The sequence below is a fragment of the Notothenia rossii genome (genome assembly GCF_949606895.1).
Source record: "Notothenia rossii genome assembly, chromosome: 10".
In the NCBI taxonomy this organism is placed as follows: Eukaryota; Metazoa; Chordata; class Actinopteri; order Perciformes; family Nototheniidae; genus Notothenia; species Notothenia rossii.
The window spans coordinates 1581601-1608369 of NC_136908.1; the positions used below are offsets into that span (position 1 = coordinate 1581601).

General features: G+C 43.4%; 2 protein-coding genes across 2 annotated transcripts in view; both read right to left on the reverse strand.

Moving 5' to 3' along the window:
- LOC307022910 (uncharacterized protein) overlaps positions 1 to 26769 on the reverse strand; it is a 153231-nt gene that overhangs the window by 53812 nt on the left and 72650 nt on the right. The window lies entirely within an intron of this gene.
- On the reverse strand, positions 125 to 26404 carry LOC307022906 (major histocompatibility complex class I-related gene protein-like). Its single transcript, XM_079655832.1, has 6 exons — positions 26250 to 26404; positions 11813 to 12079; positions 6890 to 7168; positions 5478 to 5780; positions 5136 to 5237; positions 125 to 609 (listed from the first exon to the last, which is right to left on the reverse strand). The coding sequence occupies exons 1-6, from the start codon at positions 26308 to 26310 to the stop codon at positions 545 to 547; spliced, it is 1077 nt and encodes a 358-aa protein (XP_079511958.1). The 5' UTR covers positions 26311 to 26404; the 3' UTR covers positions 125 to 544.

Consider the following 26769-nt stretch of genomic DNA (forward strand, 5'->3'; position numbering starts at 1 on the left):
ACTGCACGCATTTGACTTATTTATTTTTAGACAATCAGACCTATTAAGCTCTCGCGGGCCACATAAAATGACGTGGCGGGCCACATTTGGCCCGCGGGCCTTGAGTTTGACACGTCTGACTTAGAGGTTTAGCTTCTCTTAGAATTACATTGAAATACATAGTCAGAGGGAAAGCCACCTTCTGATGTGAAACCCAAATGATCCAAATAACATGATTCCTCTGTTCTCCAATCAATGAGCTATTGCTTGATTTCCAAACCCTAATCTAATCAGTTATTGATCAGTTATTGATCAGTTATTGATCAGTTATTGATCAGATGATGAATAATAAACAGTTTACGGGGAGAATGTGGAGGCAGTGCCCCCTGATGCATAAACCTAAAGACACAGAACATGTTGACCTGATTCAGACCTGAACTATGCCTGAGTCAGTTCTTTGATCTGCTTCTGATGTGCAGGTGAATGTTTCTAATTGGTGTTACTGGTGTTGTGTTCCTGAAAGCATGGTGCCTTTCTGAGGTCACTCTGCAGAAGGGTTTGAACTCTAATGCTGCACCTCGAGAGGTGTTAGCTCAGCGCTGGAGGCCGGAGAGGGAGTGTTCTCCGTGTCTGAAAGGAAAAGCAGAGGAAAGTGTTTCAATCCACCGCCCCGTACACAACAAAGAACTAGACCAGCGGTTTTCAAAGTTTGAGGTGCGCCTCCCCGGGGGGGCGCCAGAGAGCTTAAGGGGAGGCACAGCGTGATAAAGAGAAACAGTGAAACCTATCTTGTTAACTTCAGCTAACTTTATGCGAGCGGCAACATGGATCGACTTTTAGTGAGGTTACCTAAAGTGAGAGAGGAGACAGCGTCTGGCAGAAAAGGTCACTTGCACACTTTTGTCTGTCTGTGGAGACCGAGTTCCCCCACCTCGCCTAAAAGGCTGTAACAGTGCTCATTCCCTTCACCTCCACCTACCTGTGTGAGTGCTCATTCCCTTCCCCTCCACCTACCTGTGTGAGTGCTCACTCCCTTCACCTCCACCTACCTGTGTGAGTGCTCATTCCCTTCACCTCCACCTACCTGTGTGAGTGCTCACTCCCTTCACCTCCACCTACCTGTGTGAGTGTTCATTCCCTTCACCTCCACCTACCTGTGTGAGTGTTCATTCCCTTCACCTCCGCCTACCTGTGTGAGTGCTCATTCCCTTCACCTCCACCTACCTGTGTGAGTGCTCATTCCCTTCACCTCCGCCTACCTGTGTGAGTGTTCATTCCCTTCACCTCCACCTACCTGTGTGAGTGTTCATTCCCTTCACCTCCGCCTACCTGTGTGAGTGCTCATTCCCTTCACCTCCGCCTACCTGTGTGAGTGCTCATTCCCTTCACCTCCACCTACCTGTGTGAGTGCTCATTCTCTTCACCTCCACCTACCTGTGTGAGTGCTCATTCCCTTCACCTCCACCTACCTGTGTGAGTGCTCATTCCCTTCACCTCCACCTACCTGTGTGAGTGCTCATTCCCTTCACCTCCGCCTACCTGTGTGAGTGCTCATTCCCTTCACCTCCACCTACCTGTGTGAGTGCTCATTCCCTTCACCTCCACCTACCTGTGTGAGTGCTCATTCCCTTCACCTCCACCTACCTGTGTGAGTGCTCATTCTCTTCACCTCCACCTACCTGTGTGAGTGCTCATTCCCTTCACCTCCACCTACCTGTGTGAGTGCTCATTCTCTTCACCTCCACCTACCTGTGTGAGTGCGGGTTTTCCACATTGACTTTGATCAAAAGCAAGTACCGGTCAAGCAGGGGCGGATCTACCGGGTCGGCAGCTGGGGTGGCAACTGCCACCGTAGAAATAGCCTTGCCACCCCAGTTGGCAGCTTTGTTTTGAAAGAAAAGTTGTGGCTCATCGGACATTTATGAGAGAAAGTCTGATGTCCGAGTGCAAGTGAATGCAGCACAAGACGCGAGCCTTGTAACCTATGGAGCTAATTTCCTGCCATGACTCCACAAACAAACTAAACAGGTTTTACAAATGCCTCATGACTCACTAACAAACACAATGTGGTTTGAAAATACAAAACACCATCTACAAACTAATGCATTTAGTTTTGCAAAGAAAAAAAGTATCTATCAAACAAACACATAACATTTTTCTAATAAATCATGTTTCAGAGACAAATTCAGCTTAGGTTTACAACTACAACACTTTTTTTACAATTACAAAACTTTCTCTTCTCACGGCGGAATATTACTGCCAAAAGTCACGTGACTCACTCACGTGACTTTTGGCAGTAGGGTTGTGCTCACACATGCTCACTCACATATGCTCCACGGCAGCAGGGGGCGCTACTGAGTCCATTGGGAAGGCAGGAGGTTGAGCAGAGCATGGAACAGCCCTTGCCAGTCTGATGGCAGGTGTTTCTAGCGATCACAACGAAAACAGCCAAGACACATATTGAGCCCAGAAAACGTATGTTATTAGGGTTAAATATAATAAGCCTATGGGTAAAATGGACAACATTGTAACTAAGGAGATTTAAACTATACAGCGATTCTGCACTGCGGTCACTCAGCCGTCTCTCGAGTTAGTCTTTTCAAATCAGCTGCTCTTCATTTTCTTTCCTGCTATATTCAATGAGTGATACAAATATTTTTTACCATAAGTTCTTAATAAAACTGACCCTGTTGGACTCGGTACCACTGCTACCAGAAATAAAATGAAGCACTTTTACTGTGTACTTTGTGAGTAAATCCTGTCAGAGTCCACTCCATAGCACATGCTGCTATCTTTGATGAATGATACAAATAAAATGTTACCATTATTTCTTAATTAAATTGATACTGTTTGACTTTGTATTAGTTAGCCTACTACTAACAATACATTGAAGTACTATATTATATTTACATCCTTAATAACATTAATTTTCTGGGCTCAATATGTGTCTTGGCTTTTTTCGTTGTGATCGCTAAATGCACCTTATAATATTATCACTATAACACTGACCCAGATCGCTAGAAACACCTGCCATCAGACTGGCAAGAGCTGTTCCATGCTCTGCTCAACCTCCCGCCTTCCCAATGGACTCAGTAGCGCCCCCTGCTGCCGTGGAGCATGTGTGAGTGAGCATGTGTGAGCACAACCCTACTGCCAAAAGTCACGTGAGTGAGTCACGTGACTTTTGGCAGAAATATTCCGACGTGAGAAGAAAAGGTTTTGTACTTGTAAAAAAAGTGTGTAGTTGTAAACCTATGCTGAATTTGTCTCTGAAACATGATCTATTTGAAAAACGGTATGTGTTTATTTGATAGTTACGTTTTTTCTTCGCAAAACTAAATGCATTAGTTTGTAGATGGTGTTTTGTATTTTCAAACCACATTGTGTTTGTTAGTGAATCATGAGGCATTTGTAAAACCTGTTTAGTTTGTTTGTGGAGTTATGGCAGGAAATTAGCTCCATAGTAACCAGTCCCCCGGCCCTGGCGCGAGTGTGGAAATGTGATTGGCGGCGATTTCATTTGAACGGTGGGACGGCGCAAAACGAGAAAAATTCGGACCCAAGTACTGAAGGAACGAGGTAAGGTCTGCAGTGACAGAGCAGAGCCTGTCAGTGTGGCTGCACTCAGCATGGAATCAAAACTCACTAAAGCTTTAGATCTTAATCAGTCTGTGAGGCGTGTTGCTGAACAACATGGTAATCACCGCATTCAGCTGTTCTAGCCAACTTGATGCTCTGCTCACGGAGGACTCGATGAGCGTAACAAACTGTTAAGATGATGACCTAACGTGTGTAAATATATATTTTTCTTTCTGGGGGTCTGAACCCCTGAACTAGACAGGGGTTCCTAAAGTGTGGGAATGTGAGCCTCCCCTCAGAGAACATAATCACAGCCGCGCCCCCCCTCCCAATTATTGCTATTATTATTATTATTATTATTATTATTATTGTTGTTGTTGTTGCTATAATGCAGGGGTATTATGATCCAGTGGAAAGCCCTTACCTGCTGGCCGAGTTCAATCAAAGTGGTTACTTCCTGTTGGCTGGGCAGTGTAGTTTTACACATCGTCTGATTTGACTTCCTCAGGACTTCAAACCGTTTTTTACACATGTAAGGTCATCATCTTAACAGTTTGTTACGCTCATCGAGTCATCCGTGAGCAGAGCATCAAGTTGGCTATAACAGCTGAATGCAGCGATTACCATCTTGTTCAGCAACACGCCTCACAAACTGATTAAGATCAAAGCTTTATTGTTATTGTTGCTATAATGCAGGGGTATTGAATTGCAATTCAAAGAGGTCCAGTCAGAGAGCATTTCATAAAATGCTCTGTTTTCGCTACCTTTCTCTGTTTTGATTGGCTGAGCGTCACCTCCTTAAAACATTAAACAATAGCTTTTTTAAACCTCTTTATCTTTATGTTTTAAACATGTTGAGGTTAAGGATGGCAGCTTCCTCATACGTTGCGCTCGGAGAGAAATCGTTGAGACGGAGATGTCTTTAGCAGCAGGGAGGAGTAACGTTTCACCAATGTTGTGAGGTTTACCTGTCTCAGCTATCCGTAACGCCTCTCGGTATGATGCTTCGGTTGCCTTTGTATTCACATTGCTAAATGTGTCAATGACATTTTTCTGTGACTGCAATTCCTTGAGCTTTCGGTCAAAAAACTCCTGTGGCTTGGTCACCAAACATGGGTCTCAACATGACACCGGAGTTTACATGGTCTCATACTGTCATTAGCTAGCACCTCATTGCAGATAACACACTGTGGAGTGGAGTGTCATCAGGACCGCTCCATGAAAATCCTAGCTTCAAATAATCATTGTTATACTTCCTCCGTTTTCTGACAGACGCTGTCTCCTCTCTCACTTTAGGTAACTTCACTAAAAATCTATCCATATTTTGCCGCTCGAATACTAGCTAGATTTCACTGTTTCTCTTCTTTCTTTTTTTCTGGCGGCAGCGCCTCCCTTGAAGCTCTCTGGCGCCCCCCAGGGGAGGCGCGCCTCACACTTTGGGAACCCCTGCTGTAGAGAACACACCAAGTGCTTTCATATCAACATCACACTGAGCTCTGAGTCTGATCTGCTACCTCAAAGCCTGACATTAAAAACCCTGAGAACTCATGAGACAAGGTTTCTGATTGGTCTCTCACCGTTCCTCTTCCTGTACACCAGGAATCCAATCACAGCGAGGAGGACGAGGAGGAGGAGAGCAGCCACTGCAGCACCGATGATGATGAAGAGGAGGGGATTCCCTGAGGAGCAGAAACAACAGGAAGTCTCAATCTGAACGGAGGAAGGAAGCTTCTTCAGGATGGGCATCAGGTCTGAGGCTCCTGAAGGGCCCCTTCCTCCTCGTGGTGTCATGCTGGGTTTGTCTTGAACCCTTCTTAGTGTCTCTCCCCTGAGACCCATGTTTCAGGAGAGAGACTATGACATGTTGTCAGGGTCTGCTGACTGTTAGTAACCGTTGAGCCGTAGTGATGCAGTCTTACCTCTGTTGGTCCTGATCACAGCTGAGTCCAGTTTGATGACCTGGTCCTCCTTCACCCCAGAGAGCTGGAACACACATCGGTACTTGCCCCAGTGTTCAGCGGGGAATGAGGAGACGTCCAGGTCCACGCTCATCTGGAAGGATCCGTCGTGGTTGGGCAGCATCTCTCCGTGGTCCACGTTGTCGTGAAGCTCCTCTCCGTCTCTGGACCAGAACATGACGGCTCTGTCCGGGTAGAAACCTGTAGCGTGGCAGCTGACTGGAGAGGAGGGGGACTTCTGGAGCAGAGACACTGAGGGGATCTCTGCACAAACACACTTCAGAGATTATTGACTCACAGTGATATCACTACAGGGACTTCTGATGTACTGTGAGCATCACTGAAGGAGAACACAGAGTCAGTGCTTCAGTCAAATTGGTTCAATAAAGACTTTCTTCAGTTTTATATCATTTCATATCAAATACTGTTTAGTGTTGTTCAGATTAAAGAAGCACCTTGAATATCTCCTCTCAGACTTTTAAGATTTCTTTCTATTTCTTGACATTTAAATGTGTAAAGAATTCATTTATTTATCTGAAAACTAGTCATTACTTAATCTATACTGAGAAGAATATGAAGTTTGATCCCAAAAGAAGTAGAAGAGCAACAGATGAGATGATCTCCACTGCACTGTAGAGCTATAGCACCATTCACTGAATAGTTGATCAAAAGAAAGTTCATTCCAACTCGTCTGATTATAAAATAACACTTTAAGTTCTTTATTAAAGAAATATATCAACTTTTTATAGTTCCAGTTTTTTTTTTAAATAAGAGTATTTTGGTCTTAAATCCTTTGCAGACAGAAAGTCTGCGTACGATGAAACACGGACAGCTACACACCAACACATTCAGATTTACTACACGATGCACACACTACGCCTGGTTCATCAGGTCAAGATGAAACGGTGTCTTCTGTCTCCATGTCCCAAAAGAACACCTTGGTTTGGAGAGGAGTTTCATGTTTTACTAATCTTAAACTGTTCAGTGTTAGTCAGACAAAAGATGAGATGCAGAAGTTCACCTTCAAACACGGAAACACTGGTGAAAAACTGAGAGACACAGAGTGAGACACAGAGTGAGACACAGAGTAGACATAGTGAGACACAGAGTGAGACACAGAGTGTGACATAGTTATACACAGAGTTAGACAGAGTGAGACACAGAGTGAGACACAGAGTGAGACACAGAGTGAGACTCAGAGTGAGACACAGAGTGAGACACAGAGTGAGACACAGAGTGAGAGAGTGAGACAGAGAGACAGAGAGTGAGATTCAGAGTGAGACACAGAGTGAGACATGTGTTGTAATGTCAGAAACCCAGGAGACATGAACATGGAGGTGTTTATGAAACTCCATCAGGTCATGTGACTCTACCTGTTCTCATCAGAAAGCTCCTCCCAAGGTTCACATACTTCTTCAGATACTCAGGACACCGCTGGGTGAAGTAGTACTTGTTGTATGCCATCAAAGCTTTGTCCTTATCTTTGCTCTGTTTGGTGAGGACAGCCTCTGGTCTTGGAGCGATGTATGTCTCTGTCTCCAGGTCCAGTATCAGGAAGTCTTCTCCATCAAAACCATAGTTAGAATAACCTTTGACCTCATCAGTCTCATCATCCCAATCACAGCCGTACATATTCTGGTAAATGTGGACACCTGAGAGAGAGAGAGAGAGAGAGAGAGAGAGAGAGAGAGAGAGAGAGAGAGAGAGAGAGAGAGGGAGGGAGGGAGAGAGGAGAGAGAGAGAGAGAGAGAGAGAGAGAGAGAGAGAGAGAGAGAGAGGGAGGGAGAGAGAGAGAGAGAGAGAGAGAGATCATTATAATCAGCTGATATCTGATGTATATATTTATGATCCTAAATGGTGTTGATGTCACTCAGGGAGAATCAAACAAGTGTTCGTTGTATCTCATACCTCATTCACACCAACGCAACTCCGGTTCAAGCTCCGTGCTAGAGCTTTTCAGGTTCAGAACCGGTTCTTCGGTTTAGCTCCGGCTCTTTTCACACCGCCCAGAGTCCGACTGGTGCTGCGTCATTGCGTCATCATTTGCATCATGACGCAACCGTTTGCGTGCCTGCTTCATAAAGCCAAACCGCGCGGAAACCCCTCACAGCTGACACCGACAACAAAAACAATGGCCGATTGTGCTCCAGCTTCCTCTGCACCTCTTCAGAAGACCAGATCCCCAGTAGGTAGCTGGTCTCTTCAGTGGACCACTGCTGCTTGTTAAGTTTCTCCATCGTTGTGCACAAACTGGATAAAATGCGGGCTTTTTGTTGTTGTTCAGGAGTTGATCCCGCCCCTGCCCCTGACCCCGCCCCTGCCCCTGCCCCTGCCCCTGCCCCTGCCCCTGCCCCTGACCCCGCCTCGACGTTAGAGTGAATTATGCGGTGCTTTTGCTCTGGCTGAACAATTTTTTGGTGCTCAAAATGAACCGGATTCCGGAGATAAGAGGCTGCTCCGCTGCGGTGTGAAGAGGAAAACCCAGTGCTTTTCAAGCTCCAGCTCCGAACCGGCCCTGAAACACCGTTGGTGTGAATGAGGTATCTGTCTCCTCTATCTATTGTCAGCAGAGCGTTGATGTTCAAAGCCCCGACAGACTGGAACACTTTACCTGCTGCTATAGATCACTGGGTGTGTTTCAGCATCCTCTCACTTTCAGCTGCTCTTGTTATTGATCAAACTGATCCATTAGACAGTCTATCACATTGTAATGATTGTAATGATTACTTCATGAATGTTACCTAACAGACTGTACATGCTTTGTCCTGCTTTGCTCTCAGTTGTTTTGTTCATGTCTGCAACACGTTGCTTTAGTTGGGACCCCCTTGAAAACCAGATGGTGCATCTGAAGGGGTTTATCCCAATAAATACATGTCTATATGTAGAGAATAAAGTGACCTCTGGTGGTTATTATGGGATGTGTGTGTGTGAGATCCAACATCTCGTTTCAGGGGGCCTGTGGAACTGCCAGTCAGCTGTTCCTAAGGCTGACTTCATCTCTGGCTACGCTTCCCTGCAGTCTCTGGATTTCCTTGCTCTCACGGAGACCTGGATCACTCCATCCAACACATCCACCCCAGCAGCTCTCTCCACAGCATATTCCTTCTCCCATACACCCAGACCCTCTGGCAGAGGAGGTGGCACTGGTCTCCTGCTCTCTCCCAACTGGAGCTTTTCCCTCTTCAAGCTTCCTAACTTCACTCCTTCCACCTTCACTCCTTCCATGGCGTCACAGTAACCCATCCTATACAATGAACCATTGTTGTTCTCTACCGTCCACCAGGCGCCTTGGGGGACTTCTTGGAGGAGTCAGATCATCTCCTCTCACACGTCCCTGGAACTGGCCCTCCCGCTGTACTTCTCTGAGACTTCAACCTCCAGACAGGGAAGACATCTGAACTAACATCTCTGTTAACCGCCTTTGCTTTCTCACTGTCTCCATCCCCACCAACTCATAACGCTGGCAATGTCCTTGATCTCATATTCTCGAGCAACCAGAGGTGGGACCAAGTCATTGTTTTGCAAGTCCGAGTCAAGTCTCAAGTCAAGATGGGCAAGTTCAAGTCAAGTCCAAGTCCTAAACTTTGACAAAACGAGTCATAAACAAGTCATTACGTGCTTTTCACCAAATGTAATGACATCGATCAACAGAATAATACTTAATAATCAAACTACTCTTTATTAGTCACATTAATAATTTAATAATCAATTTCCTCTCTGCTGGTAAAGTAACGTGTGTTCTTCTATTTGAAGAGGGATCAGTAAGGTAAGGCTACCGTGACGGTTTGATTCAGAAGGAGTTTAATGGATAAGATCTCTGATGTTGAGATAACCAGAATGTTTATTTCCACTGTGTACCACATGCTATAAGGGACCCTCAAGCTATCTTTATGCCAGGGCTAATGTGCAGCGATGCGGTCTCTATGGGGAGAGAACACCTGAGTCTAGATCCCTCTCCAGGTGGTACTTTGAGTATATTTTGATGCTAATACTTTTGTACTTTTACTTGAGTAACATTTTGAATGCAGGACTTTTTATTTTCACCGAGTATTCCTACACTCTGGTACTTTTACTCAAGTACAAGATCTGAACTTCTCCCACCTCTGACAATAAATCCTGAGTGGTTACCAAAAGAAAACCTGCTCTGAAGGTTATTTTCATTTTACAAATCCTGCACTCAGCTTTGCTTTCTCCAATATCATTGAAATGCAGCCAGACGCTGCTTCTTTTTTCGGTTTTCCCTCATTTCTTGACTTTTTCCGACGCGCTTGCATTTAAATCCGGCTCCCCGTCGCTCTGTGCAGCTGGCCTGTACCACTACACGTGCTGTGCCCCCCACCCTTCTTTCACATAATGGTATGATCCTAGTGTGTCCTCGCATATGATTGGCCGCATGGTGGCCCAGCTAAATAAAGACCCGCCCCTGCCTGCAAGGATTCTCAGCAAGAGTAGGAGCGGCTGGAGATTCTGCTCTCCCCGACGGGAGTCTGCTCTTCTAGCGGCATCTCGTGATCGGCGTGTTGGAGACCCCTGAATTAAATTATCAAGTCACCTCAAGTCAGAAGGCTCAAGTCCAAGTCAAGTCCCAAGTCATAGGTGTTCAAGTCCAAGTCGAGTCGCAAGTGTTTTGTGATTTTGTCAAGTCGAGTCTCAAGTCATCAAATAGTCCGAGTCATGTGACTCGAGTCCACACCTCTGCAAGGAACTGCACTACTTCTAACCTCTCTGTAAACCCGCTCCACACATCCAATCACTTCTTCATTTGATTCTCTCTACCCCTTTCCAAACATAACAAACTAATCTCTTCTAACTCTGCACCTGTCCGCCATAACCTCTGTTCCCTCTCCCCCTCTACCTTTGCCTCATCGGTGCTCTCAGCCCTCCCTTCCTCTGACTCCTTCCAACTCCTGCCTCCAAACTCTGCTGCAGAAACTCTCCTCTCTCCTCTCTCATCCTCTCTGGACTCTCTCTCTCCTCTCTACTCTCTGATCCTCTCTGGAGTTTCTCTGTCCTCTCACATCTCTGCAGGCTCATCAGTCCCCTCCTGCTCCCTGGCTAAATGACGCACTGCGTGCTAAAAGAACCATCCTTAGGGCAGCAGAGCGGAAACGGTGGAAATCCAAACACCATGACGACCTCCTAACCTATCAGGCTCTCCTCTCCTCTTTCTCTGCTTCCATCTCTCAGGCAAAAAGCACTTTCTTTCAAGATAAGATCCAATCTTCCTATTCCAATCCCCAAAAACTATTTTCCATCTTCTCCACCCTCTTGGACCCCCATAAAGCCCCTTCCCCCTCCTCCCTCTTGGACCCCCCCCCAAAGCCCCTTCCCACTCCTCCCTCTTGGACCCCCCCAAAGCACCTTCCCCCTCCTCCCTCTTGGACCCCCCCAAAGCCCCTTCCCCCTCCTCCCTCTTGGACCCCCCCAAAGCCCCTCCCCCTCCTCCCTTCTGTCAAGCGACTTTGTTAACCACTTTGAAAAAAAGGTTGATGATATTCACTCTTCTTTTTCTGACTCACCTTTACTCACCGCTGGGTCACCAGACCCTCCCTTCACCCACACGGCAAGAGTAAACCCTCTCCTAAAGAAACCCACTCTCAACCCGTCTGATGTTATAAACTACAGGCCTGTCTCTCTCCTCCCGTTCCTGTCTATAACACTTGAACGCGCTGTCTTTAAACAACTCTCCTCTTATCTCCATCAGAACAACCTTCTGGATCCGCACCAGTCTGGTTTCAAGGCAGGTCACTCAACAGAAACTGCCCTCCTTGCTGTCTCTGACGAACTGAACACTGCTAAAGCAGCCTCCCTCTCCTCTGTCATCATCCTTCTGGACCTGTCTGCTGCATTCGACACGGTGAACCATCAGATCCTCCTTCACATTCTCCAAGAACTTGGAGTTTCAGGCTCTGCACTTTCCCTCCTCACCTCATACCTCAAAGACCTACAGGGTAACTTGGAGAGGGTCCGAGTCCGACCCTTGTCAATTAACTACAGGGGTCCCTCAGGGCTCTGTTCTTGGTCCCCTCCTCTTCTCCTTGTACACAAACTCGCTCGGATCGGTCATTAGCCCGCATGGTTTTTCATACCACTGCCACGCTGTGTGTGTGTGTGTGTGTGTGTGTGTGTGTGTGTGTGTGTGTGTGTGTGTGTGTGTGTGTGTGTGTGTGTGTGTGTGTGTGTGTGTGTGTGTGTGTGTGTGTGTGTGTGTGTGTGTGTGTGTGTGTGTGTGTGTGTGTGTACAGGATGAAGATATAAACAACATATTATCAGTAGAAGGTGAAACATGAACTAACCTCCAGTTTGGTTGAGGCGCTGCTTTATAGTTTCAATGTCGCCTCTGAAAGCCAGCTGGGTATTCAGAGCGTTCTGATTGTTCTCCTCCCAGTACTGAGGATCCTCGTCTGAGATGCTCTTCATCCAGTCCTGTTTGGGTTCTAATCTCTTGGTGTTGCTGTCGTAGTGAGTTATCTCAACTTCATCAACCAACCCAACACTAACAAACTCTGGGAAGTTTGGGACTCCAGAGGACGCAGTGTAGAAATACTTGATAGAGTGAGTCCCTGAGAGAAAATAATAAAGTAGAGTGAGTCCCTGAGAGAGAATAATAAAGTAGAGTGAGTCCCTGAGAGAATAATAAAGTAGAGTGAGTCCCTGAGAGAGAATAATAAAGTAGAGTGAGTCCCTGAGAGAGAATAATAAAGTAGAGTGAGTCCCTGAGAGAGAATAATAAAGTAGAGTGAGTCCCTGAGAGAGAATAATAAAGTAGAGTGAGTCCCTGAGAGAGAATAATAAAGTAGAGTGAGTCCCTGAGAGAATAATAAAGTAGAGTGAGTCCCTGAGAGAGAATAATAAAGTAGAGTGAGTCCCTGAGAGAGAATAATAAAGTAGAGTGAGTCCCTGAGAGAATAATAAAGTAATAACTTCAGTCGTTATAAACTAACTGTTTTCTCTTCCTTCACAAAATCACAGCCAAGACATCAAATCATCTCTTTGAGCATTATATTAAAACAGAAACTAAAGTATAGACACGTTTATGTTCCAGAAGAGTTTGAAATATTATTATTATTAGAGATGTCCCGATCCGATCACGTGATCGGGGATCGGAGCCGATCACGTGATTTTCAAAAGATCGGAATCGGGAGGAAAAAAATCGGGGATCGGGATTTTTTTCTTTTTTTAAATTTTGTATTCAATGTTACAAAACAAAAATGCCCATGTTCAAGTCTTAAAGTCATCCTGAGGCCTTAGTTTTGGTTTCAAATTACAGAACATCATGTATGTGTTGCTTCTTTGGGGCTTGTTTTCATAGACCTGCTTATTTCTCTCAAATCTGGCAACAGAGTGGGCGCAGTGTCTAATTGTAGCAGTAAGCTAACGAGTACTGATAAGCTTTATTTTGTTTTGATCCAATGCTGCACAACTGAACTGATCCAATGCTGCTGTGAAAGAAAGAAGCTATATCCATGTTGGATAGAATATCCAATTTAAATAAAAAAATAACCTTAAGGGACAACTTGAATGCTTTTTTTTCTCTTAATGCATTGCATAAAGATCGGATCGGGAAAAATCGGTATCGGCAAATTATCAAAATCAAATGATCGGAATCGGATGGGGAGCAAAAAAAGGTGATCGGGACATCCCTAATTATTATTAATAAATGTGTAAACCCTGTGTGAGTGGACCTGAGTGTCGTTGCTATGAAACAGGCATCATTTCTTAATCAGAGAGAAACTCCACTTTAGTTTTTGAAGCATCTTTTGAAGTTTACAGTCTTTCTTATCAGATCATTTATAAATCTGAACTCACAAACCTCAGACCGTAATATTTACACTGCAGGATTTTATAATGTTGTTTTCTAGAATCAACAGATTCAACTTTCGATGTTTAGACTTCGTCCCTCGTGGTCTCTGCTCTGGACTTTAAATCATCACTTATGTTTGTTCTTCCTGAGGTTTGGAAATACATTTGAATGATGTTCTAAAACCATCAGGAAAAGCAAAGCTCTGATCCAGTCTCTCTCCAACACATCTCTTGATGTGAAACATTATATTCAAGTTCAACTCCCAATATTTAAGATAATCAAAGATTCAGCAAGAACCCACAAATCTAACTCTCTGTTCAAACTTCAAATGTTTTCTGGATCAAGGATATTTGGGAATTAACAAATAAATATATCAGCCGTTATTTATTTTTGATCGGAGCGGAACGTTTGAGTTTGAGATAAAGTGTTTGTTCAAAGTGTCAGAGAAACCCTGCATCTCTCAGAGCGTGGCCTTTCTGCTCCTCCACCTGAATACATATATATGTAATACATGAATACATATATATGTAATACATGAATTGTCACGGTTTGTGTAGGAAGCAGGACCCAAATCCAGATTAAAGTGAAAAAAAACTCCTTTATTTCAAGGCTACGATACAAACAAAGACTGAACAGAACACTCACCGAAGAACTAGTTATGAAACAAGACGAACCGACAAAGACAGACAGACAACCCAGAACTTAAATACAAAAGACTAATCACACAACGAGACACAGATGAGTAGGGAGGAGGAAACACAGGGGCCACAGGTGAACATAATCAGACAATCAGGAAAACAGACAGACAGCAACAGGCAAGACAGGAGGTGACACTTTACAAAATAAAACAGGAAACAAACGACAGAAAAAGACAAGACAAAACACAACACCGACAGATCGTGACATGAATACATCTGTAATACATGAATAAATATATCTGTAATACATGAATACATATATCTGAAGTACTCACATCATGTACTTTAGTAAGAGTAGAAGTACTCAGATCATGTACTTTAGTAAAAGTAGAAGTACTCACATCATGTACTTTAGTAAAAGTAGAAGTACTCAGATCGTGTACTTTAGTAAAAGTAGAAGTACTCACATCATGTACTTTAGTAAGAGTAGAAGTATTCAGATCATGTACTTTAGTAAAAGTAGAAGTACTCAGATCATGTACTTTAGTAAGAGTAGAAGTACTCACATCATGTACTTTAGTAAGAGTAGAAGTACTCAGATCATGTACTTTAGTAAGAGTAGAAGTACTCAGATTGTGTACTTTAGTACTTTAGTAAGAGTATAAGTACTCACATCATGTACTTAGTAAAAGTAGAAGTACTCAGATCATGTAGTTTAGTAAGAGTAGAAGTACTCAGATCGTGTACTTTAGTAAGAGTAGAAGTACTCACATCATGTACTTTAGTAAGAGTAGAAGTACTCAGATCATGTACTTTAGTAAGAGTAGAAGTACTCAGATCGTGTACTTTAGTACTTTAGTAAGAGTATAAGTACTCACATCATGTACTTAGTAAGAGTAGAAGTACTCAGATCATGTACTTTAGTAAGAGTAGAAGTACTCAGATCGTGTACTTTAGTAAGAGTAGAAGTACTCACATCATGTACTTTAGTAAGAGTAGAAGTACTCAGATTGTGTACTTTAGTAAGCGTAGAAGTACTCACATCATGTACTTTAGTAAGAGTAGAAGTACTCAGATCGTGTACTTTAGTAAGAGTAGAAGTACTCACATCGTGTACTTTAGTAAGAGTAGAAGTACTCAGATCGTGTACTTTAGTAAGAGTAGAAGTACTCAGATCGTGTACTTTAGTAAGAGTAGAAGTACTCACATCATGTACTTTAGTAAGAATAGAAGTACTCACATCATGTACTTTAGTAAGAGTAGAAGTACTCAGATCGTGTACTTTAGTAAGAGTAGAAGTACTCACATCATGTACTTTAGTAAGAGTAGAAGTACTCACATCATGTACTTTAGTAAGAGTAGAAGTACTCACATCATGTACTTTAGTAAGTGTAGAAGTACCAGAGTGTAGGAATTCACACCTGCCTTGTACAGTCCGGTTGAATCAAACCCTGGTGCGTTTAGCCGCTTGGTGCGGTTCGTTTGGGTCGGTGTGAACGCAGTCCGAGACCTCTGAAGTGAACTAAACAACCGGACTCTGGTCCACCTAAAAGAGGCGGTCTCGGTCGCACAAAAACATAGGAAGCGTAGTATTTACGTGTCACAAGAACGCGGGTGTCTTCATTTCTTTAGCGAAAGATTGAAGCAGAATGAAGAGTTGAACAGTGTCGTGTAAAGTAAAACAACTATCAAACTAAAAACTATACATAAAAGTCAGAGCCCCCTCTCGGTGAAACGCCCCTCCTGACTGCAGAAAGTCTCTCATTATATGTGTTATAATTTTTTTTATTGCACGTTGTCTGATTATATAATCATATGTGCGGGCGGCTAGTGTCTGTTGATCTCCAGATTAACGGCAGCATGAGAATCACCTGCCCAAAGTGCCGATGCTCCATGGCGGAGGCTCCGGTAGAAATTGTCGGGTTTTGCGTTTTTACCCCCTTAATGTCTGACCAATGGTTGAACAGCATTTCCGAGCACATGACTTGTGTTTAAAGTTAATAATCCGTTTGAGTTTTGCCCGTGTGAACGCAAACCGAACCTTCTGCGAAATGAAACAATGGAACAAACTGTGGTCTGGGGCCTCATGTATAAAGGGATATACGCTCAAAAAATGGCGTACGCCAGTTTCTACGCAATGTTTGCGATTTATAAAATACTAACTTGAAGGGAAAACATGCGGTCCTCCACGCAAACTCTAACCCATGCGTACGCACTAAGCACAAAAACGGGAGAGACGAGAAACTGTGACCCCGTTGGCAGAAGGAAGAATGGAGAGATGTGGAAATAATACCATCAATAAAATGTTACCTCTCATTTATCATATAAGAAGAATTCATTTTCAAACATTGATTAAAGCCAATCTTTAAATGATTTAACAAACGCCTGTTTGAGACTCCTCAGTGCTCACAAAAACATAACTGGGAGAAATAAATAGATACGGATATGTTATTTAAAACCACCTGGAATATGTTGTGTTAATGTTATGAAATGATTTCTCATAAATTATGCGGTAAGCAGGAGGACAGAATTACGTCTAAACTGACGGCGTGTTGCATTTCTATAGGTTTTAGATACGAGCATGGTTTAGATACTATCACGTTTAATCGTGTTCTATGCCGTTGGCCAAGACTTGATAAGTCGCTCGTAAAACACAGGAGGTATGGAAACTAAGAACACCATATGTGGTCAAATGTACAGTTAATATAACACATTAGTTGTATTTCCTTTAACTGGTGGATATAGAGTTGCTGCGGGGCGGGATGATCATTTCTTACAGTTTCTCATCAAGGGGGGGGGGTCTCCTGTCCCCGGTACAAACACACTGCCTGAGGAAGGCTATGTGTATTCTTTTTGTCATGAACCTTTTTCGGACCACTTATTTATTTATTTTGGTGACGATCCGACCTCCATGCTGCTACTCTGTTTCAAACTGCATCCACCAGACAATATGATTTATCTCCACCTCCCCAAAATAACCAAAATCTGACACGGTGTGAGATGTTTTTTTTAGCTGTTCTGTCCTCATTTCCTGCGATCTTCTCCATGCAGTCAGTCAGAATGAATGAATGAATGAATGGGCGTTTCTTTGACTATTTATAGGCAAATATGAGTCCTGGAACACCTGAAGACAGAGGACAAATCGCTGCAGCAAGTACTGAGCAAACATGAAAATGTCTTCAAAGAGCAGCTTGGCACACTGAAAGGTATGAAAGCTACCAGCCGTGTAAAGGCTGATGCAGTCCCTCGTTTCTTCCGTCCAAGGTCTGTCCCGTACGCCATGCGCACCAAAGTAGATGAAGAAATAGACAGATTGTTGAAAGAAGGAGTAATCTCACCTGTTAAACATGCAGAATGGGCAGCACCAGTGGTTCCAATACTGAAGCCTGTTGGGACAGTAAGGCTGGAGACTACAAGCTCACTGTAAATACAGTTTCCTCACTTGAACAATACCCCATACCCCGAATGGAAGATCTGGTTGCAGCAGTGACAGGAGGAAAACAGTTCACAAAGTTGGACATGAGTCATGCATACCAGCAAATACTCATGGATGATGAATCAAAGAAATACTTAACAGTGAATACGCACAGAGGCTTATACACATACAACAGACTGCCTTTTGGAGTAGCATCAGCCCCAGCTATATTTCAGAGGACAATGGAAGGTCTCCTGCGAGGCATTCCTTTCGTGGCAGTGTATTTAGATGACATCCTGGTGAGCGGTGTGGATGAGGAAGACCATCTGCAGAACCTCGAGACAGTGTTGGCAAAGCTGGAGGGGGCAGGATTGCGTCTGAGAAGGAGCAAGTGCACTTTCCTGGAAGAGGAAGTGGAATATCTGGGACATCGAGTGGACGCACAGGGACTTCACCCTGTGGAAAAGAAAGTCAAAGCCATCATGGAGGCTCCCAACCCCACAAATGTTACTGAACTCAAGTCACACTTAGGTTTGCTAAATTACTCTAACAAATGTCTGCCAAACTTAGCTACACTATTGGCACCACTGCATGAGCTCCTGTGACAAGAAGTGCGATGGACATGGCAAAAGAAACAGGATGAGGCTTTTAAAAAATCAAAGGCCCTGTTAAACTCAGCAGAAGTGTTGGTGCATTACTCTGCTGACCGAGAGTTAATGATGTCATGTGATGCGTCACCTTACGGGGTGGGTGCTGTTTTATCACACGTAATGGACGATGGAACTGAACGTCCTTTGGGGTTCATGTCACGTACCCTAGCGCCTGCTGAAAAGAATTACTCACAGCTAGACAAAGAAGGCTTAGCAGTTATATTTGGAATCAAGAAATTCCACAAGTACTTGTATGGTCGAACTTTCACCATCTATACAGATCACAAGCCACTGATCTCTCTCTTCAACGAAAAGAAACCCATTCCACAGATGGGTTCCCCTAGAGTTCAGAGATGGGCGGTGCACCTGAGTGCCTATGAGTATCACATTGTGTACAAACCAGGAAAGAACAACGCTAATGCGGCGCATTAAGCAGACTGCCGCTGTCGGAAGATGTGCGAGAGAGTGAGACCGCAGAACAAGTGCTCATGATTGATCTTCTGGATGACACACTCGTGGACACAGCCAAAATAAAACACTGGACAGCTAAGGATGTAATATTGTCTCAAGTTCATGGTTATGTCCTGTCGGGATGGCCTTCAGTGACTGAGGCTCCTCTCAAGCCGTATCATCAGAGGAGAGAGGAACTGAGTGTGAGGGATGGCTGCGTGCTCTGGGGAGCCAGAGTCATCGTGCCAAACAAAGGCAGGGAAAAGATATTGAAAGTACTGCACCAAACACATTCCTGCATGTCAAAGATGAAAGTTCTGACTAGATCTTATGTATGGTGGCCGGGGATGGACCAGGTTGTAGAAAAGGAAGTGCAGTCTTGTGAGCAGTGCCAAAAAGCACCACAAGTCACCACCATCAGCACCATTACATCCCTGGGAGTGGCCGGAGTCTCCCTGGACGAGAATTCATGTGGACTATGCAGGTCCTTTCCTGGGAGAGATGTTTCTACTGATAGTGGATGCTCACTCAAAATGGATGGATATTAATCCAGTGAAGTCAGCTACATCACAGGTGACCATTGAAAAGCTGCGTCAGAGTTTCAGTGTTTTTGGACTGCCAAAAATGATGGTGTCAGACAACGGAACCTGTTTTACAACTTGTAAAACACGTTCCGTTGTCTGACACCAACTCAAAGTCTCAAATTCAGCACTTGTAAATTACAAGTGCTTAATTTGAGACTTTCATGAAACAAAACCCGCCGGACTTGCCTGCTACACCCGTGGTGAGACGATCAGAGCGCAAGAGACAGCCACCTGTATAGCTGAAAGACTTTGTTAAATAGATCAAGAGATGTTCAATTAATAGAGAAGCATAGTTCTCTGTTCTCACTTTAAGGAAATGTTTAGAATGTTAATTTTTGAAAGTGAAATGATTTATGTCAGTACCTCGAAATTTCGTTTAACGGGGAGTATGTTATACCCCCACCTTCGGGAAGTATTGTTAGCTTAAAGGGGGGGAAATGTGGTATCTTACCTTTTGTTATTATTAAAGGTTATTGCATTTGTCCAGCAGGGGGCAAACTCACTCTCGGTATTAAAAGAGCCTGTTGTACAGGTTCCCACGAGGAAGTCCCGGCAGCATGTTACCAAAGTAAAACCAGTTAAACCTACTCCTACGTTGTGGACATACAATTATTGATCACAAGATACAACAATTTCTGTACCTATTTTTTTTATTTCTATTTCGTAAGCAACCTTCCCACGTGAATCCTACGCACGGCGTTATAAATGAGGCCCCTGGTGCGCACCAGAGAAGCGAACTATAGGTGTGAATGAGACCTAGTAGAAAAAGTATTCTCATCAAAATCTAGTGAAAGACAGTAAAAGTAGTCATTGTGCAGATTGGTCCATTTCAGAATAATATCAGTGGTGTAGTCAACGTGATACGCTGGTATACGCCGTATACCCACTAGAAAATGCCAGTGATTTCCGTATGCCCTCTTAAAAATGAGCGATGATACGTAACAACATCATTTTGTGACTTCGCTTTCACACTTTCGCCCCCTTCTGTGTTAATACTTTTGGACGTCTGGGGCTTCCGTCGCCTTTGGCCTGTTGCTAAGCAACAACAACACACTTTGTTCGGCTCTGACAAACCCCACGTTTCTCTAACGTTATCAGAATTTGATCCTTCCATCATTCAAGTTCGCGGAGCGCTAAACAGGAAGCAAACATGAAACGAAAACAGACAAAAATATTTGAATGTTTTCCGAAGTTTTCCCCTATTACCAGTACAGAAGAAGAGCCAGGTCAGGCGGCTGTCCTAAAGGTGACAGAGAACGAGCCCGGCGCTACCGCAAATTTACCCGGTAAGTGGAATTAGCATGGTTATCATTAACGTAACAGTAGCTGGAATGTAAGAACAGGCATCCTTGCAGGGGCGGATCTAGACAAATATTCATGGGGTGGCCAGAGGGTGGCAGGAGAATTTCAGGGGTGGCATCCCCTGGCAGAAGTATATGCTGATTTAATCGGAGTCATATCCATCAATGTTAACTTGGAAAGCCACAATATTGATATTTTAACTCAATAACATTTGGTGAGATTATTGTGGCACATCAGTAAAGCCTTAAATATAAATATATAAGGTGGCACACGTCATTTAATGAATTTTAACTGAATTAGTTGGTTTAACTCTTAGACCAGCAGGGGTACCAAATATGCAGACTGCTGCAATAAGTACATTAATTAACTGTCTCATCGATGTGTGTCTGTATGAATATGATAATATTAACAATCATATCATTCCTATCAGCTGTCAATCACTGTTATGATTCACATCTTCACTGTTATTATTAAATAAACTATATTTTTTGGAGGAGTTAATGATGAACGTTCCTCAAGATGCTTGCTCACCCTCCTTCACATTTGAAAGACCAGTAATTATATCATAATTCAAAAGAATCATAGGAACAGTTCAGCGCCCCACAACTTCACTGCAAACAGTTACAACCTTGACTTTACATCAGAAAGAACAAACATTAAAGAAGTGACTAACTGCATCAGTTAGGGTTAAAAAAACGTGTATTCAGCTAAAACATAAACATCGCTGAAGTTATGATCCAGTGGAAAGTCCGTTCTCAGGACTTGAAACTGTTTTTTGGGGGCAGACCCCCACAAAGAACAAACATATATTTACACATGTAAGGTCATCTTCTTAAACAGTTTATTATTCTCATCGACTCATCCGTGAGCAGAGCATCAAGTTGGAATGCCTATAACAGCTGAATGTGGCGATTTCCATCTTGTTCAGCAAAACGCCTCACAAACTTATTAAGATTTAAAGCTATGGTGCGTTTTGATTCAATGCTGAGTACAGCCAAACTTGATAGGCTCTTCTCTGTCATAGTAGACCGCAAACAGTTGCGGCGCCAGAGTATTTGTGTTGGGTAATCTATGGTAGGGCTAACCCATACAGTGGTGGGGCTCAAGTCAGTATTTGTGTTGGGTAATCTGTGGTAGGGCTAACCCATACAGTGGTGGGGCTCAAGTCAGTATTTGTGTTGGGTAATCTATGGTAGGGCTAACCCATACAGTGGTGGGGCTCAAGTCAGTATTTGCAATGTAATTACATACACGCTCCCCTTGACAGTGAAACGCCACGCGTGAGGTTTAGATTATTTCCCTGTCTCAATCCAAATTGAACTGTATGAAATAAAAAGGCACATTTGTCTTGTAGTAAATAAAAAGGGCGACCTGGAACCAATCCTGCAATTTCCCCACAAGAGCGGCAGTCCCCCACACAACGTATTTAAAAAAATGAATGCCATTTTAGTTTTTTGTTACTTTGTTCTGAAAGCTGAACCTGCTGCTCCTCACAGAGAGAAGAGGGAAGGGGCTGTGTGAATGACTTTACTTTGTGGATAAGGGGAGAGCCCCCATTGTTCTGTAATGAAAGACAGCCCACACACCTATCAATCATCAAACCGTGGGGTCTTATAGTTGTATCGATGTATATCGATATGTACTACAGCAAAAGTATTCTCCGTCGGGACTTCCTGCAACAACACCACGCCGTTATCTTGATTCTGATTGGCCAGAAGACATTATCAAAGATGTTCTATTGAGAAGACGATCACTACGTGACAAAAGTTTTCAAAACCGTTTCTCTTCGGTATTTCCAGACAAGTGGCTACTGAAATCAATCTTACTATGCTGTCTGTGCAATTTACTCCGCGCGAGTTGGCGGACTTTATTTTGCTTACTTTAACATCATTTTTCATGGTGGGACTAAGCCATTTATTGGTATGGCTGTAGCCTACCCCAGTCATACCCTGACCGCAAATACCTCATTCCTTCTGTCTACTTGTATCCGAAATGCTTCTCGTTTTGCGCTGTCCTCCCGTTCAAATGAAATCGCCGCCAATCATATTTCCAAGCTCGCCCCTGGGGGGGGAGGGGTTACAAGGCTCGCGTCTTGTGCTGCATTCACTTGCACTCGGACATTAGAGATTTTCTCTCATAAATGTCCGATGAGCCACAACTTTTCTTTCAAAACAAAGCTGCCAAATGGGGTGGCAGCTGGGGTGGCAAGGCATTTTTCTGAGGTGGCAGCTGCCACCCCGTGCCACCCCGTAGAACCGCCACTGCATCCTTGGTTAGAGTGGAGGGACAGAAAGTTAGGTAAATGTCAGCACACATGCAAAGGAAAGCTGATCTAAACAACAGAAATTCATAAAGTCAATGACTATGCAAATGAGAGTTAATTCATGGTCATGTTAAAAGTGCATTTAAAACATTTGCACCATTATATTACTATATGTTAGTTATCAGTAGTTGTCAAATAATTAGCTATTGAAAAAGTGGAACATTTTTCTCCTTTTATCTGCTTTTTGTGCATTTGTTAGCCATGATGCAAATATTGTAAGCAGTTTATTAAATACTTTTGAGTAAATCTTGGCTCTTTTCTGCAGATATTATTGGTAAAAACTTGTATTATGCTAATTAGTCATGGTTTTGTTTATTTCCAGGTTGTGCTCTTTGCAGCGCTACAAAATCAACAGGTGTCCTCACAGAACAACGAGTGTCTATGTCTGAGGAGTGGGTGCACTTTAAGATCCAGTCCTCAGATTCAAGCAGATCAACATCTCTGGCCTCTTTGAGAAACAAGATTAGACGACATGAGACGTCCAGAGCACACAAAATAGCCCAGGAGCTCACGGAGAAGGGTGGACAGGATTTAGTTGGAAATTTGGTGAGAGCTGTGTCAGAGACAGTGTTTGCAGTAGGCCATATTGAGATTTTGATAAAAATGTCGATCAATTGTTCAACCCTAGAAGATAAGTGGGCTTTTTCCATCATTGTTCATTCTTTTATTTTTTTATTGTTAATGTCTCTGGCAGTTAAAAGTCACATAAAAATGCTTATAATACATTGACATGTTGATAACACATAACCAGTCTCAAGACTAGTCTATGCATTACTAAGTGTGATGGTGTTCATGAGGTGTTGCTTCGAGACAGGATGAATACAATTATTACAGTATACCCACTACAAAAAAGTAGACTACACCACTGAATAATATATATGATATGTTTTATAATGATTGATCATGAAAGTGTTCTCAAAGCTGCTAAAGGTGCAGCTAGTTTGAATGACTTTGTATACTGCAGGCAGGGGCGGACTGGCCATCGGGACGTTCGGGACGAATCCCGATGGGCCGGTACTGAAGTGGGCCGGTCGGACGATGTTGGCCGGCCGGTAACCGGCAGGGCTCGACATTATAAATGGCCCGCTGGCCCGGAAACACTATTTAGACACCCCGGGCCAGCATAACGTACTTTTCCACTTGCCCGCTCGTGCCACTAAAAAAAATGTGTCCTGTGGTATTGGTATTTTGACTATCCATTTAGTTAAATTGTTTAGTTTATCACAACATAGCGTTCCCTGAGTCGGTTGCAGATCGGTTGTCGTTGTTGGGTGAAAAGCAAGCAGCTGTTTGCTGCGGAGGGCAGCGCGAGCAGGCTCCCGTGAGCGGGAGCGCGCGCCTTCACTACAGACTATCGCGCCACCTAACCATTCGCCAAAATGTTTTTAATACCAGCGGTAACCGGCCAAGCGCCGGGCAAAAAACAATCTTCAAATAAAAGAAAGTCACCGGAGGAGTTAAAGGAGAGTGACAGGGAGCATGAGAAGAAGAGGGAGAGAACGTTTCAGCCAGCTTGCGTCCTAAAACCCTTTTATAATCTATCGATTAGATTTATGATTCGAAAATGATAAAAGTAGGGTAGACATGTGGAGATTATCCGGCTGAACAAAACGTGCATTTATCAAACAGGTTTGTTTTCCACAGACCTTATTTCCAGCTATTTTCCAAAACCCTGTGGAGAAATCCCATTGCTTTTTGTCGAGGGAACCAGCAGCTTCCTTCCTGGTTTCAGGACGCGTCACTGCACCTCCCAATATGATGCCCATATAAACAAGGTCTTCTGTCGGCTCTGTACATCAATGCCGACCTATGCTGACAAAGTAAGTGAAGAGTAGAACATATAAAGGTATTGGCTATAGGGAAATGTCCCAGCAGTTTAGGAGAATGAAGGTTCTAATCAAATCAATGACATAGCCATTACATTTCTAACTCCTAATGACATGAAGGCAGAAAGTGAATTATACAAATAATAATACTCATAATAATAGCAGACATTTTTTAACAATGACCACAATATCATTATTTGAATAAACCAAATATGAACAATTGAAGAAAATGAGGAAGAACTGATGATTCAAATGTTGTAGTACAAGTAGTAATGTAGTTAGTGCATAAATTACTATGGCAACAAATGTGTTAATTTTCTTCATTATTAGTCGATTTTTTTTTTGGACGAATGCTCCGGGCCAGTGGTTACAATGGGGGGGCCAGTGATAATATAATGCCAGTGGCATTTTACCCTTAATGTCTACCTCTGCGGTAAGTCACGAGCACCGCGGTGAGCCGGCGGTACCGAAGTGGGCCGGTCGAGAGTCCCGGGCTGATTTGTAGTCCCAGTCCGCCCCTGACTGCAGGGTAGCTTGTGGATTTACTCCAGGTGGAACTAAAGTCTGATTTAACACTTGATTATATTTCACATCATTCATCCACATCTGTGAAGTAATTAAAGGGATTAAATCATAGCCGTGGGAACATGTTTCAAATGGGGGGTGCTGTGGGGATGACACCAGGGCTGGTTCTGACCAATGTGCTGCCATATAGGCAAGATTTTAGCTGGCAATGAAAAACCTCTACAAAAGACCAATACACTACAAAAAGAGAAACATATTGACATGGTGGACAGCTTATATAACAAGGCTTCAAATGTATTTAGTATTGTAACATGTTTTAATTGGAGGGGTGGACTTCACATCCTCTAGGGGGGTCCGGTGGTGCCCCCCCGGGAAGATTTTTTTAACATTTTAAAGTCAAATGCTTCAATCTGGTGCACTTTGAGCGCCCAATTACTAGACTGATCTAGAGGGTACAACAGATCGGTTTGCATTTTATTAATCCAATAAGTATGTGAACATTTCCAATAACCTACCATAGCCAATAACAAATAAATGTAACTTATTTTATTTGTATTGTTCATTCATATCTTATTTTACCAGTTAACATTTATTTATTTAGGCATATTTTTAAATCTCTCCAGTTTTAAACGATATTTTTGGTTTACTGTCCTATAGTATAGGCCTACATTGGAATGATTTCAAACCTGTTTTGATTTATCCTAATAATTATAAAGGTGTGCCTTGGAAATATTTGTTTACATAAATTGTGATCAAAACGTTTGAGACTCACTGAGATAGACTCACTGAGATAACGTATCCCCGCGGTATCCCCTCTCTCTATCTCTCTCACTTTGGCTGTGAGTTGCGGGCGCCTGCTAAGCCAACATCCCTCACTTTCATCACTACAGCGCCCATCGTGCAGGACAAATGGAAAATGTAACCGGGTTGAAAAAAGGGTGTTATCTTTACTTAATTATGAATGTTGTTACATCAAGGCTGAAAATTCGTTTTTTTTGGTATTATAGCTTGTGGAAGTGCAGATCCCCTGTCCTCCACCAGGGGGTGCTGCAGCACCCTCAGCACCCCTACTTCCCACGGCCCTGGATTAAATACATGTAGAGGAGGAAAAGTACACCAGTTACCACCATGTAATACTATCACACTTTAAACTCAAACAGCCCATAAACACATGACGCACTTCTTATCTTCCAACGTAAAGAATCAAAAGACTCACGTGCAGATGTGCAGTGTGGGCCTACTATTCCCAGGAGAAGCAGAAACAGCAACATTTTCATGTTGATCTCACGAGGCTTTCTGTGTGAAAGGTTCTTTATCCACAGAAACACAGGCGTCCTTCCTGCAGAGCGGGATGTCAATGAGAGAGACACACAGAGGGGAGGTAACACCAGCTCCTCATGCAATGAGAATTCAGTCTGAGCGGCGCTTCACTTGTTGCTCGGTGAATCTGACTCACTCATGTTGTGTATCGAAAGTGAAAGCTGATCTTCTGGAATTACGGCTCTTTGAAGGGAGCCGGATCTTATGGCTCCGCTCCTTTCTGAGAGCCGTTCAAAAGAGCCGTTTTTTTTTAAGGGGGCGGAGTTAATATGTTTAATTGCTAAATAATCACCAGGATAAAGATTGACTGTATGGCTAGAAACCTACGGTAACACTTTACAATAAGGTACACACAATGTGCTTAGTTACTGAGTAGTGGATAAGGAACGACTAGATAGTTAATGGTTAGTTAATGA

What these genes read in the sequence shown, in the direction of transcription:
- LOC307022906 (XM_079655832.1), bottom strand. Translation starts at nt 26,310, where the DNA reads ATGAAAATGTTGCTGTTTCTGCTTCTCCTGGGAATAGTAGGCCCACAC. An exon ending in GCGCCTCAACCAAACTGGAG is followed by an intron (nt 7,169 to 11,812) that starts GTTAGTTCATGT and finishes TCTCTCTCTCAG; the next exon opens with GTGTCCACATTTACCAGAAT. An exon ending in GGTGTACAGGAAGAGGAACG is followed by an intron (nt 610 to 5,135) that starts GTGAGAGACCAA and finishes TTTTCCTTTCAG; the next exon opens with ACACGGAGAACACTCCCTCT.